The sequence below is a fragment of the Lemur catta genome, chromosome 8, assembly GCF_020740605.2.
Source record: "Lemur catta isolate mLemCat1 chromosome 8, mLemCat1.pri, whole genome shotgun sequence".
NCBI classification, from domain to species: domain Eukaryota; kingdom Metazoa; phylum Chordata; class Mammalia; order Primates; family Lemuridae; genus Lemur; species Lemur catta.
This window is the reverse complement of record NC_059135.1, coordinates 94,403,055-94,418,759: the sequence shown is the minus strand read 5'-3', so window position 1 is coordinate 94,418,759 and position 15,705 is coordinate 94,403,055. Positions and strand designations below refer to the sequence as shown.

Here is a 15,705-nt window from a genome sequence, read left to right as displayed (position 1 = left end):
GTACTTAATGAATAGCTTCTGTATTGTTGCTTTAAAGATTTTTCTCTTAGTCTTCTGACAGTTTGGTTATTATGTGTCTAGGTTTGGATCTCTTTAAGTTTATCCCATTTGGAGTTTGTTGTGCTTATTAACTATGTAGATTGTTTTATATCAAATATGTGAAGTTTGTACCCATTATTCTTCATATATCCTTTTTCCCCTTTTTCTCCTTTCCTGGGACTCCCATTATATGTATATTGACACATTGGTTTTGTAAGATGCTCTCTTAAGCTCTGTTCATATTTTTGTTGTTCTTTTTTCTTCTGTTACTCAGACAGGTTAACATCAGTTGACTCACTCCAAGTTTGCTGATTCTTTCTTGTCCTAGCTTGAATCTGCTGTTGAACCTCTCTAGTGAACTTTTTATTTCAGCTATTATACTTTTTATCTTTAGAATTTCTATATAGTTCATTTTTGTATTTTCTATCTGTTAGTTATTCTCTACTTGATGAGATATTATTCTCATACTTTAATTCTTTAGAAATTTCCCTTAGATCTCTCAACATATTTATATGAGTAGATTTCAAGTCTTCATTGAGTTAGGCCAATGTCTGGGCTTCCTTAAGGGTAGTTTCTATTGATTTTTTTTGCCCCCTGCATATGGGCCATATTTTTTTGTTTCTTTACATGTCTTATAATTTTTCATCGAAACTGAACATTTTCAGTAATATACTGTGATAACTCAGGAAATCAGATTCTTTCCCCTCTCTAGGTTTGTTGTTGTTGCTGTGTATTGTTTATGTTGCTCATTGTTACTCTGACTTTCCTGAACTAATTCTTTAAAGTCTTTATTACTTTATGTGGCCAGTGAATTCTCTGCTTGGTTAGCTTAGTGGTCTGCTAATGATTGCACAGAGATTTTCTTAAATGTATTGAACCAGCAAATCTCGCAGCCTTTGCTGACTGGCTCTCAGTGTTTGGGGATATGCCTTAAGGACTCTGGCAGGTATTTTGCACCTGTCTTCCTTTTCTTACTTCCTGCTTGTTCAGAGCCTCAAGATCAATCAATGTTGAGTATCTTAGTGCTTTCAAAGTTTCCTGTGGACATCTCATTTCCAGTTTTTCCTTTTAAATTTTTGGGTCAGCTTCTTTGCTTCAATTGTTATTGTTGTCTCAGGCATCTGCCACATTCAGGGATTGTTGCTGATTAGTTTTGATCATAACCTCAAGGTAAAAGCCTCTCACATTGAGCAATCTCTTGAGTCAGGTCAAATAAAGACAAGCTCTGCCAGTGGGTTTACAGGGATGTCCCAGACAAGTGAAGTGATAGTTCTCTGGGAATGGGGATTTGGGAGCAGCTACAGACTTGTTCAGCTCTTTCCAGTGACTGCCAGGCTGCTGGTTTTCAAACTACCGTGATTGTGAGGATGTTGGTTTTCAGCTGCTGAATTGGAGGTAGAAATAGGGCACAGCAAAATCACTGTTATTACCAAGACTCAGCCATTTTTCTTGAAGAAATGCTCTTCAGATTGTTGTGAGCCTTTGCTCAGTTTCCAGAGTTTTGAAAACATTGATTTTTGACAAGTTTTGCCATTGTTCTCTTTGCTTCTTTGGAGTCGCAGATTTTCAAGGATCCTTATTCAGCCATTTTGAGGGACTCCTTCTCTGTTTGCTTTTATGATTGTAGCATTTTCTCTTATCTCTTAGAAGCATTAGTGATTTCATTTTTATTTATTTTTTTTTAAGATATGGGGTTTCTTGCTCTGTTGCGCAGGCTGGCCTCAGAACTCCTGAGCTCAAGTGATCCTGCCACCTCAGCCTAGTAACTAGCTGGAACTACAGGTGCATACCACTGTACCTGGCAAATAATGTGTTTTTAAAACTTTTCTTTTCTCTTCCAGATCTCTTCTGTCCTCTGGGTTGAGATTTTTGAGTATGTGTTTGTGTGTTTGTTTGTTTATTTTTTTGAGACAGGGTCTTGCTCTTTTCCCGGGCTAGAATGCAGTGGCATGATCATAGCTCACTGCAACCTCAAACTCCGGGGCTCAAGCGATCCTCCTGCCTCAGCCTCCTGAGTATCTGGGACTACAGGCAGGCACCACCATGCCCGGCTAATTTTTCTATGTTTTGTAGAGAATGTGGGAGGGTCGGGGGGACTGTCTAGCTTTTGCTCAGTCTGGTTTTGAACTCCTAGCCTCAAGCAGTCCTTCTGCTAGGATTACAGGTATGAGCCGGCCGTTTTGTTTATTTTGATCCCTCTTTTTCATGTTAAAAGCTCTGAGTATATAAGTAGAGCTGTGGTTGACTGAGATTGCTGTACCTGAAGTAAATATTTGTTTCTAGGAAATTATTTAAAATTTAAATTTTATAAATTTTTCCTGGCCTGCTGTGGTGACTCATGCCTGTAATCTAGCACTCTTGGAGGCCGAGGCGGAAGGATTGCTTGAGGTCAGGAGTTCAAGACCAGCCTCAGCAAGAGCAAGTCCGCTGTCTCTACTAAAAATAGAAAGAAATTAGTAGGCCAACTAGAAATAGAAAAAAAAAATTTAGCCAGGTGTGGTGGTGAACACCTTTAGTCCTAGCTACTCAGGAGGCTGAGGCAGGAGGATCGCTTGAGCCCAGGAGTTTGTGTTGCTGTGAGCTAGGCTGACACCATGGCACTATAGCACAGGTGACAGAGCGAGATACTCTCTCAAAAAAAAAATTTTTTTTTTCCCTAGGAAGGAATTTGTTCTAAATCTTATAGTAATATAAATTCTAATTGAATTGAAGAGTGAAATACCAAAATTTAAATTCAGAAAATGTAGGTGAAAATGGTAGTTTTTTGTCAAACCAGTAAAAAAATTCATTTTAAATTGAGATCCAAAGATTTAAAATAAAATTTGGTGGCTTCAGAGGGGTAATCATTAGTTAATGTATTCGATGTCTTTGATTTTATGAAACTCACCCTTTTGGATTTGTGCAAATTGCTAATTCCCAAGAGAGGCATTTTATATTTCTGTGCTCAGACAAAAGCCAGTCTTTCCATTCATAAGGAATGTTTTGTTTGTGTTAGACTGTCTCTTGAGGTGGTAACCTCTGTAGGAGCTGTTATATCAGCATTATTGAGCAGAGAATGAGGGAGCTAGTAAGATAGGAATGTGAAAGCAAAGGGAATTCTGAATTAAGGTGCAAGTACCAATAACAGTGATCTTTATAATGCTCTCCTTTAACAACTGAGTTCTCATACCCAGTTATTAGGGCCTGCAAGGTTGTGGGTAATTTGGTCACAGTAAGTAGACCTCACCACTGATAAGGAATCTACATACTCTGACACATTTGCCATTTATAGTGGTGAATACTCTCCCAGGAATGGAAGAAATACTTGCCCTCTTCCAGTAAGTTCAGAAACAACCAGACTAGAGGTATACTCAACCCTAATTTGCAAACTTATAGGCATGCCCACATCAGAGGTGTGGTTGTGACGCAATAAAGTGGTGCATTAGTCAGGGCATGCCCTGGCAACCTGTGTAGTGATATTATTCATGAGCTTGTCAAGCCATTGGAGATCTTTGTTACTTTTAAAAGGGAAGGTAATGGAAACATCATAAGAAATTGAGTCTAAGGCATCTTTCCCGATCTTTAGTAACCACTGGATTTGAAAGTGAGTGATAGTTTTATTTATATCTGGTCCTGAGATGGCAATTGAACTTTTATTCAGTACCAACTTTGATTAATTGATAGTGGCTGCCTAGAGCAGTTTTGAGAAGGATTCTGAGGGCACATCTGGGCTTAATGGAAAGATGGCTTGAAAAGATTATTGATGTCTCCCATGGAATGGGGAGAGGCAGTGTATTAGGCTGGTTCATCCCTTTCATTTGCTGATATGTATTTTTGGCTTCCCTGTTCCTTAATAGGTAAGTTCCAGAGGGTAGGAACTTTACACATTTGGCATCTAGCTAGCTCGTCCTAGGCACGTAATGGACATTCAAGTATTTGTTGAGTGAATGAGCAAATGAATGGTCTAACACCAGAATGTGTGTGAAGTATCTAAAGTTTTCCAGAGTGAGAGTGGGGACGTGGTAGATTACATGTCTAACACAGTCATGTAACTCCCTTGAGTGAGCATCTGCATGGCATGGTGCTTGGCACAGAGAACCAAAAGAATATGGCTTCCATCTCTACCCCCAGGGAGCTTCCATTCTGCTTGGGAAGAAAAGACAAACATACTTGCAATGATTAGAGCTTGTAGGACAGGATGGTATGTTAGAAAGTGCTAAAATGTCCCCAAAATGTGTGGCACAGATTTGACTGTAAAAATACATTGCTTTATAATCTCAACCTATACTCTTACTCCAATATACCTGTGTTTTGCTTGGGAAACTTCTTTTTTCTTAACTTTTTCTGCTAGGTAAGGTAACACCTTTTTCCCACCTTTTCCTCTCATTTTTGATATCACCAGGATGGAATATTTTGACTGGTTGGGGAATTTTACTTTACTTTAAGTGCTAATGTGAAATGATCCATTAATAGAAAATAAATGTAATGTAGACTGTTTTTAGCTGAAGATTAGTCAGTCATGACATTTGTTTCTAAAGAAATTATTTATATAATTTTTGAATTAAGCGTAAGTCAGCGTAAGCCAGCATAAGCTTTTGTAGTGTAATTTTAGTACATTTTGAAAAGCTATATCCTAAGTAATTGACAGCCTATGCTTAGAAAGAAATAGGAGAAGTATACTGTCTTCATAATGTGTACATTTTGTATAGACTCGTCAGTTTAATGTAATGTCAGCATGGGCTCTAGATTCTCACTCTCAGGGCTAGCATCTCCACCTCACTATGTTACCTTAAGAAAGGTATGGGGTCTTGATTTCCTTATCTGTAAAATGGGGATGATAAGAATCTTTCATAAGGCTGTTAGTATGATTGAATGAGATCTTTCAGATAGACCCATAGGCCTATTCTTGACTTATAGTAAGTGCTCAGTTATTGTTGGCTATTGTTAATGTTATTGATATAGTTATTGCTTTTGTTATTAGATAGGTCTGTATCATTGACTTTTTTGGGAGTGGTAGGGTTCAACCTCACATTCGTGTTTTAATATAATTGGCTGTAAACCTTGATGATTAATAGCTTATGTGTATTTTCGTTTCCATGTAGGTTGAATGTAATTTTTACAAAATTTGATGAAGTCCAGAAATCCGGGAACATGATACAGTCTGCAAATGGTGAGTAGAAAAGCAATCTCTATTTCTGCCTTTTCAGTTTTATGTCAGTAATACTTATGCTATTTGTGAACGGGTGAATTAGTTATTTTAGTAAGGGTTTCCAGGTCTTAAAACTTAACCTCCATTCACCCACTTTCCCTGGCTAGAAACTATGGAGTCATCATTGACTTTCTTTCATAACCTGTATTAAATCCATTAACTAATCCCGTTGGCTTTACTTTTAAAACTGCATTCTGAATCTCAGTAATTCTCACTATCACTGCTACTATCTTCCTAGAGCAAGCTGTCATGCTATTTTATCTGGGCTCTGTGGTACCTAGCTAACCAGTATCTTTTCTTCTGCTCTTTCCTCATGCCTAAAGTCTGTTTTTCACATAGCAACCAGACTTACCTTTTAGAATGTAAATCAGGTGATATTAATCTTCATTTCCAAATCCTCCAAAGGCTTCCCATCATACCCAGACTACAATTCAGTGGCTCGCCATGGCCCACCATGCTCTGCATCATCTGGCACCTACCACTATTCTGATGTCATTCCTACTATTCTTTGTGAAAGTTCTATTTGCTCCTGCCACATTGGCCTCTTTGCTACTTTTGTACATTCTGAGCAATTCCTGTTTGAGGGCCTCTGTGCTTATGATTCCTTCTGCCTGAAACATTTGTCCCCTGGGTGTCATTATGGCCTTCTCCCTCACTCCATGCAGATCTCACTTCTATAGTGTCATTTCATTACAGAGGCTACCCAGAATAGCACACCCAGGGACTCTCTGTGCTCTTACCCTGCTTGAGTTTTCTTTTTAGTGCTTATCACTACAAAATATGTGTTTACTTAGAACAGCGTGAACTTTATTTTAGTCCCTTTATTTCCCATTATTTTATTCTCATTGAGCATAAGCTCAATGTCTTGAAGAATCCCTGGCATGTGGTAGGCGTGCGATAAATGTTGTTGAATAAATGAAGTAATGGTTGTGATGTGAGTTGTGACCTATTGTTTCCAATTCCTGTATTCCTTTCACTATACTTAGTGATGATATTTCAGGACAAGTGGGTAATTCTTCTGATTCCAGAAGGAGAGGAGAAAAGACAGGAGGGAATTAATGTGTGAATGAAAAGTCATCAAAAAGTTAATTGCGAATAAGAACTTATTTCTAACTCTGGATACGTCACTCATTGCATCATACCTATTTTAGAATTTTTAGGGATCTTAGATCATATCCTTCAAATTTTGAGTATCTTGAATTCGTAAAGAAAAGTTTCAGTGCTTTTCCCCAAAGCGACTTGGTACATGAGGGCAGAGCAGGTGACAGAATGAGGGTCTGCTGTGTACCTACCATTATCCCATTATTATTCCAAAGGAATTTTTCTTTAGATAGCATGTTTCCTATAAAATGCTTAATGTGATCTAAAAATGCTTTCATTAATCCTTCACTTTTTTATATGATTGTAAAAACATAACAATATTAATAGAAAAACTAGTATTTACCATAATTCAGCTGTTACTGACAAAATCATTTTTTATTTTTCCATATTTTGTTATACTCCATTTTCCTTTAACTGTATAATTTGTATATAGTTTTAACGGTAGTATAATTCTCTCTCTTTTACCCTGTATGTTCATATATACTTTTATATGTACTTAAAAGAAATGTGTCATTGGTAGAGCTCTGACTAGAACTCTGGCATCTGAGTTACGTGCTGGTGGTGAGTGGGTTAATGGGTGTCCATGGGCAGGTAGGTGTATGCAGGCAGTTAGTTACTGGACACATGCTTTTACTTTTGTGTGTGTGTGTTTGTTTAAGAATTGTTAACACGAAGACAGAAACTTCTGGGCAAGGAATTAGAAATAGTGGCAGAAAAGCAAATTTGTTCTTCATGCGCCAGTATTATAACTATGAAAGGAATCTCATTATAGTGCTGGCTTTGGGAAGAAAGACTGTGTCCATATTGGGTTCCTTGCCTAGAAGAGCATACATATACTCTATGGCAGCAGTCCCCAACCTTTTTGGCAGCAGGGACTGGTTTCATGGAAGGCAATTTCTCCACAGACCACAAGGGTGGGAGGGGATGGTTTTGGGATGATTCAAGCGCATTACATTTATTGTGCACTTTATTTCTTTTATTAGTACATTTAATATGAAATATGAATGTGGAAAATGAATTATGAAATATGAATCGTTTCATAATATGAAATAATTATACAACTCACCATAATGCACAATCTAATGCCACTGCTGATCTGACGGGAGGCATGGCTCAGGCAGTGATGTGAGTGATGTGAGTGATGTGAGTGATGGGGAGCAGCTGTAAATAGAGATGAGGCTTTGCTCGCTTGCCTCTGTGGCCCAGGGGTTGGGGACCGCAGCTCGGCGGGTTTCCATGAATATGACAAATATGATTTAATCTCAAGAATACCAGAATTGTGTGGAATTGGGTATATCACTGCGGCATTTTATTCTAAGTACCTAGGTGTAAGTATTGCCCCCAGATTCTCTTATTTTATGTGTGTGTGTGTGTGTCTGTCTGTCTGTATGTATCTGTGGGCATAGGAGTAGGGTTGAGGATGAAAACAGTTTCTTTAGGCATCTATGTTAAAAGTGGCAAATGGTAAGGAAGCCTTAATTCAAAATTTCTTGGAAGCCTATAATCTTTAGTGTATATATGTATATACATATATAGATACACATGTATATATTTTAATTGTTAGAGCCAAAATATTTGTTTAAAGGAAAACAAGTAATATAAAGGCCTGTGCATAAAATTTTCGAATTTCTAACCCATTTCTTTACAGTAACTTTGAGACACCAGTAAGATCAGCCTGTTCAATAGCAGTCAAAAAATAAACTACCTAATTTCCTTCTTCCTCTAATTTATTCCCTCCCCTCTCCTCTCCTCCCCTCCGCTTCCCTCCTCTTCTCTCTTCTCTCTTCCTTTTTTCTTTCTCTCTCTCTCTCTTTTTTTTTTGCTCATCAACTGCTTTGAACTCTTCTGGACTGTTCTGTTTCCTCTAAATCCATCCACCCTCTACTTTCTCCATTTTGTTATACAGCTTAGACCTTTCTGAACTAACTAACTAGTTCTAGGAGTTTTTGTAACTTCATTGGGACTTTCTACATTGACGATCATGTTATCTGCAAATAGGAGCAGTTTTATCTCTTTCAGATCTTTATGCCTTTCATTTCTTTTACTTGCCTTATTGCACTGGCTAGAACTTCTAGCATTGTGTAACATAAGAGTGGTAAGACTACACATCCTTGCCAGTTCCCAGGTATTGAGTGTGGTGTTAGCTGTAGGGTTTTTATAGTTTTTTTTTTTAAACCAAGATGAGGTAGTTCTTATTTATTCCTATTTATCTGAGTTTTTATCATAAATAGGTATTGGGTTTTTTTTTTAAGCCATCAACATAATTAAAAATTGAGATATATAATCACCTACTAAAATTATCACTTTTTAAAAGTACATGATTTGGTGTTTTTTTAAAAATATATTCAAAAAGTTTGCAGCCATCACTACTATTTAATTCTAAAATATTTTATCACCCCAAGAAAACCCATGCCCATTGGTACTCATTCCCTCTTCCCCTCTGCCCCCAATCTTTGGCAGCCTACTTTCTGTCTCTGGATTTTCCTGCTCTGGAAATTCTGTATAAATGGAATCATACAATGTTTGGCTTCTTTCACTTAGCATCATGTTTTCAAGGTTCATTCATGTGGAAATGGCTGCACCATTTTGCATTCTCACCAGGAAACATGTATGAGAGTTTGTTTCTGCACATCCTCGTCAACAGTTGTTATTATCTCTTTTTCATTGTCGTCATCGTGGATACAAAGTGGTATCTCATTGTGGTTTTGATTTGCATTTCCCCAATGGGTCATAATATTGAGCATCTTTTTCATGTGCTTGTTAGCCATTTATATACCTTCCTTGGAGAAACATCTATTCAAATAAATTTTTTGCCCATTTTTAAATGGTGTTGTCTATTGTTGAGTTAAAAGAATTCTTTATATATGCTAAATACTAGAACCTTATCACATATGTGATTTATAAGTATTTCCTCCCATTCTGTGGGTTTTCTTTTCACTTGGTAGTGTCATTTGAAATACAAAGTTTTTAATTTTTATGAAGCCTAATATATTTTTTTCTTTTGTTGTTTGTGTTTTAGGTTTCATACCTAAGAAATTATTGCGTGTTTTTTACCAAAAGAACAAAAGGGATAGAGATTGGGCCTGATCTCCTCTCTTCTTTTTGGGCTGCATGTTTTTGGTCTCCTTTTGTTTAATGTCTCCTACTTGGTCATTAAATTCTTAAAGTTTAATTCTAGGCCTTTTCATTTCTTAGGCAGCACTTTCTCCCTGGCTATACTTATTCATGACTATAATTTTATTTACTAACCGTATCACATGTTTTCGTAAATGTTTTTCTCCTGTCTGGATCTTGCCATAGGGTTGGAGCTGTATGTGAAGCAGCTGCCTGTCTGACATTTCCTCTTGTATTTGAAACATGTATCTAAAACCAGATTTATATTCTACTTCTGGCTGAAAGATAAAACACAGAACAATAAATATAACCCCATACTGGATCTTTTCTGTACTTCCTATACTCGTGACTGCTCCATTATCCATCCTGGCATGTAAATGAAAACTTAGGTGTCATCTTTAATGCCTCCCTTTTCCTCATTTGTCATGTATATTATCACCGATTCCTATGGATTTTAACTCAAATATTTCTTGAATCCATCCACTTCTCTCCCTCTCCGGCACTCTCATCCAATTTACATTCTTTGCCTGTACCATTAAAATAATCTGTGTACTTCTCTCACCGCGTCCATTCTGGCCCCTCAATCTGTTGTCTGTTGTAGAATCTTGCCAAAATGAGGACTGTCCTTCTCTGCATGGAAACCACTATTGAGGCAAAAGAGGCTCCGACGGAAAGATTTTCTATTGTCCCCCTTTTTCTTCCTCCCAGAACAAGTGTTAAATAGCATTTAATATTGTCTGTACTGTCCTTTTGACATTAGCTCGTGAAATTTTCATTTTTCAGAAATTTGAGCAGGTTGTACCTCTGCTTTCTTTGAGGTGGACACAACCATAGCCAAATTGCATAGGCACACCTGGGTGATGGCATCAAAGCAGGGAGGTCTTCTTACCTCCTTCCTTTTTAATTTCTTGGGAAATTTCAAATATGTTAATATATTAAAGTAAATAGAATAGGATCACGTACCTCCACGTAGCTGTCTCCCAGCTTCAACACTGTTCAGGACATTGCCAATCTTATTTTATCTCTGCCCCCCAGAAATGCCGGACTGTGGTGACGAGGAGCACTTGTAACCAGTTACCTCATTTGAGTCGGGCTCAAAACGTGGGCATGTCCCTTTCTGTAATTGTTAGTAGAAACATTAAGATAGAAAATGAGTATCAGTTGCTGAGTAGGTGTATTTTTCTTAGCAATTTCGCAAGCGCTGACCTCCTGAGAAAGTCCACGCTGTTATTGTCATCTTCTAAGGACACAGGAAAACAATCAAAATTTATAACTCCCATTTGCTTCTCAAGGGAAAGGAAAAAAACATTAACATAATTACATTAATTACATGGTGATAATGGTCGGGGGAGGGCTTCAGTCCCACCCCTCTGGTTTTGACTAAGGGTCTTTCATAACATCTCCGTGTTGTACTGGGTTCTACCTCCTGCCCTCACCATACATTTTGATTTATTTATTTTAAAATCTTTTTATGACTTCCACATCTCTCTCAAGAAAAGCACAAAATCCTTACCAGGACCTACTGCAGCCGTGCTCCATCCATCTGGCCCCTGCAGCCTCAGTCCCAACTCTGTAGCCTCTGTAGTCTCTGCCCTTCCTTGAGGGCAAACCACAGCTGCCTCTGTCTGTCCTTTTTACCCCTCCTTTAAAAGGCAGGCGATGTTCCTTCTGTCTTCTTTTTCTTCGCTAGCTAGTACACGCCCTTCTGAAATCAGCCTGGGTCAATGCTTCAGCCCCTTGGAAAGCTTTCCCTGACCTCCCAAATGGTGGCAGATGCCCCTGTTAAGCCTGGCCAGGCAGCCCCTGCTTCACTGCTTAGATCTGTCACTTTGACAGGTTTACATTTGGTAATTATTTGACTAATATCTCTGTCTCCTGCATTGGACTATAAGTCTCCTGAGTACAGGGGACTGTGTGTCTGTTTTTGCTCATTCTAGGATTTGGACACTTCACAGTCTGTCCTCTGTTCTTAGTCCCAGTGAGTTCTCTCTGATTGGTTCATTTGACAGGAACCGGCTTTTCATCTTTGTATGTTAGTAATCTCAAATGCACATATGAATACTTTGAGTTTGTTTTTGTTTTTTGAGACAAGGTCTTGCTCTGTCGCCCAGGCTAGAGTGTGGTGGCATCCTCATAGTGCATGGGTTCAAGTGATCATCCTGCCTCAGCCTCCTAAGTAGCTGGGCTAATTTTCTATTTTTTGTAGAGATGGGGTCTGGCTATGTTGCCCAGGCTGGTCTTGAACTCCTGGCCTCAAGACATGGGAGTGTTGGCATGTGAATTGGAGCTGAGGAAGAACTGAGTAAAACACAAGAAGCGAGTGAATGGCATCATGGGGCTCATTTCCACATTCTAAATGGCCTTTCGGGCAGAGGTTCTGATCACTTGAAGGCTGCCTCGTTTGATTAGAACTACATCTTCACAGAGGTCCTTCTTAGGATGACCCAGAGGGTGTCTACTAAATGCTCTGTCTTTGAAACTCCCACTTGTAAAAATTTAGCAGCCTGTACTCAGCATAAGGACTTGACAAGAAGTATCTGTTTCATGAATGGTAACTGTGTTTGGTAAACAGTACTTGTGTTTCATTTTGGAGTGTGGGTGACCACGTTCCTCCATGTGGGCAAATGTAGACAAGGTCAGGGAGGAGTTAAAGGGGGTTGCTTTGAAAACATGTGACCATCCTTTCTCCTTAGGAAAGGCTGCTCTGCCCTGCTCCACCAGTCTTTAGCTATGTGACTTTGAGCAAATGACTTAATTCTTTTGAGCCACAGTTTGCGCCTCTGTAAAATGGAATGAATGCTCTGTAGTGATGTTGTGGAGAATAAATAAGATTGTGTGTAAAACTCTTAGCACAGTGCCTGGGACATCGTTAGTGCTCAGAATGATAGGTTTCTCTTCCAACTGCTCCATTTCAGGGATATGCTCATTTTTTAAATGAAAAGAACATCATTTGGGAATAACTGTTGTACTTTTTTAGAGTTTTGGGTTATTTTAGAGTGTGCATTTAAAATTTAATGTACCCTTTCTTTAAATTGACAGTAATGCTCTTTTGTAAACTATTTTACTGAAATATGCCCATACCATACAATTGCCCATTTCAAGTGGATAAGTCATTTATTTGTAGTGTACTTGCCACTGCCCATCCACTGATGGACATATGGATAGTTTCTAGCTTTTGTCTATTGTAAACCGTAGAAGTTTTTGTTTGAACACCTGTTTTTAGTTCTAGTCTATACCTAGGAGTGGAATTACCGGATGTGTGACTTACTGAGGAGCCACCAAACTGTTTTCCATAGCAGCTGCACCATTTTATATTCTCACCAGCAATTTCCAAATACTGCACGTACTGGCAACACTTAATTATTTTCCAATTTTTGATTATAGTCATCCTAGTTGGTATGAAGTGATATCTCACTGTGGGTTTGATTTGCATTTCCCTAATGGCAAATGATGTTAAGCATGTTTCCTGTGCTTGCTGGCCGTTTGTAGATCTTCTTTGGAAAAATCCCTGTTCAAGTTCTTTGACCATTTAAAAACTGGGTTGTCTTTTTTTGTTGAGCTATAAGAGTTCTTTATATCTTCTGGATAAGACTCTTATCAGATATATGATTTGCAAATATTTTTTTCCCATTCTGTGGCTTATCTCTTCACTTTCTTCATTGTGTCCTTTGGTGTACACAAGTTTTACATTTTGATGAAGTCCATTTTATCTATTTTTTTCATTTGTTACTTGTGAATCATAGTGCTCTTTTGAGCAAGAAATCAAAGTTCTGGATTTGAGCTAAGTTCGAAGAAACATATTATAATGGAAATACTCTTAAGGAATAAGTGGGTTTCATCCTGGGTGGTATTTCTTGACGTGTTGTTCTATGATGTTTAATTAATATTTATATGAAATCCATAGACTTAATTTTTAAAAATGTAATAGAATTTTGACTAAAACAGCAGTGAAAAAGGAGCCAAGTAGCAATTTGAAGTGAGCTTCCTGTCTGTAATAGAATACTTCATCTTTGTATGATTCCTTCTTGTTGCTAGGTTACCCAAAGGCCTTTCAGCTTTGAATGGCAAGATTATGGGAGTTAAAAATATGTTGCTATATAGATGTTTCTTTTCCTTTTTTTTATCTCCATATAATTAGCAAACTGCTTGAAGCAAAAATTATAGTTTTTCCTTCCATGAGTTTCAAAAGCAAATTATTTGTAAGTTTTTTATTCATGCAGATGTGCTTATGTTCATGGGAGAATTGGATTTTCAGAATGAAAGAGCCAGTAATTATGGACTAGTCAGTGGTTTTTGTCTGCAACCACTTAATGGTCTTTAATTGGATTTGATTGAAGTAAGGCCCATGGACATTAATTTGGTTAAAAAATGCACATGCACAGCCAACATGTTTATGAGGAAAGATAGAAAGTGTCATGTTGGTTAAATCCATGAAATTCCATAATAAATCTGTAGCTAAAGAAAAAGACAAGATATTTATTTGTTGATAAAACTATAAACTAGGTAACAAATAATCACAAAATTATTGGCCCTTATACGTAATGTATACAGGGTGTCGTTCTGCTGCCAGATGCATCCTGGCTTGTGTTTTTTGCACTAAAAAAATTATAACTTGAGAAATGTTACACATACCATGTCTATTTTGTTAGAAGTGAGAAATACCTGTGCATGTCTGAAAAGAAATAGACCAATGACAGATTGTGTTAGGTAAGATCTGAATTATTGCCTAGTGTAGCTAGGACAAAGCATTCATTTAAAAGTGAATCAGTTATTTTTTCTTTGTTAAGAAGCCAAGCATTATTACCCATGTGTAGTCTTTAAAAGCTATGATTGTGAATAAGTGGATCAGGTGCCAGTATTGGGTTCCCACCCTCTCTCCCTGCTTGTTTATTAGACTCTGCCTATTACAAGGTTGGGATTGTGGTTTAATATATTAGGAAAGTGTTTCCATTGTCACGGATACAGGATAATGTGTTAAAAGGCTGGCAAATGTGTTGAGCTGTGCTAAGGAGAAGACCACCTAAAATAGCCTGGAAGAGACTGTTTCTGATACCAGCTTCAGTAGCGTGAGCTGGAACGGACAGCTTATTTTTATCTTCCATGTGGAAATAAGATTGCTTTTTGATGCTTTTTTAATTTCAGATTTATGTTAGGAATATTCTGTTTCTTGGGGGGGGAAATCAAATAGTTAAAAAAATTTTTTAATACCAGTTTTAAAGAATACTGTCTTACATGAGTAAAGTCAGATGGAGAAGGCTCACCTTCTCTTACCCTTTTTAAAAAATCAGTGTTATATAGTCTAGGCTTTTATTTTGGAATAGGGTGGCAGTTGTCATTGGTGCTGGATCACACTGAAGAAGTCTAGTGGGTGGAGAGTTTGCTGATGCTTAAGTTGCTGTGAGTAGGTATAGCTTTCGGAGCAGTGTATTTTAATTTGGTACCAAGAGCACTGACAGTCATGACCACGGGGAAAGGTAGGTTATTCTAATATATTCTGAAAAATGTTTATAATTATTGCTGCTTGACCAGGGAATAAATAAAATACTTAAAATATTTTATAATTGCTTTAATAACTAAAAATCATGGGATAATAATTGTTATGGATGTAATTTGCATTTAGGCTAGGAAAAATTGTGAAACCTACACATATATTAACGTTAATGTTAACAGCCTTCTGGAACTAGGAGAGAGTAGACACAGTAAGCTGAGGTTAGCTATGTTTTCATCAGCCTCTGTTTATTTCATGTGCTTTTAATTGTTCTTTGCTTTCTTATGTTCACAGTATGTAGATTATGAAAATCTAATTTGCAATTGCAAGGCATTTGTTAATAAGTCTAAGCTGTCTTGAAGGAATCTACTGGCTAAAAATTTCTAAGTTTTCCTGACAGTGTATAGAGGAAAAGCATATATAAACCATAGCAATGTGATGATGCCAGTTCTGTTTTAGGTCATTTTTTAATTGTTGTCCTCCTTTTTAAAGATTTGCATTTTTAAAATGCAGCAGTGGAAAGGAGAACTACAAAACTACAAAAGAAGTGTTGTTCACAAAAAGTCTTATTGATTAGGCTTTAGTTTTTCCACAGAGGCTTTTCCCAGGTTTTGGCAGCATTGAAGAGATTTTGAAAGAAAGACTCTGTGTGATCAAGGTTTGCATTTGAAGGTAGAGTGCAGTTGATGTGATGGGAACAATCTATGTCACTGTCTTGCTCTCCTATGGGATGGGTTTCTGGCAGGCTTTTAATTTGTTGTCTCTTAAGGATATT

At 37.6% G+C, this 15,705-nt stretch overlaps 1 protein-coding gene across 5 annotated transcripts in view; it reads left to right on the top strand.

Annotated features, from left to right (window-relative positions):
- CLASP1 (cytoplasmic linker associated protein 1) overlaps positions 1–15,705 on the top strand; it is a 264,483-nt gene that overhangs the window by 114,143 nt on the left and 134,635 nt on the right. For all 5 annotated transcript variants that reach the window (XM_045559400.1, XM_045559396.1, XM_045559398.1 and 2 more), the window contains exon 8: positions 5,121–5,188. In XM_045559400.1, coding sequence (XP_045415356.1) covers positions 5,121–5,188 — 68 coding nt within the window. The remainder of the gene's footprint in view (positions 1–5,120; positions 5,189–15,705) is intronic.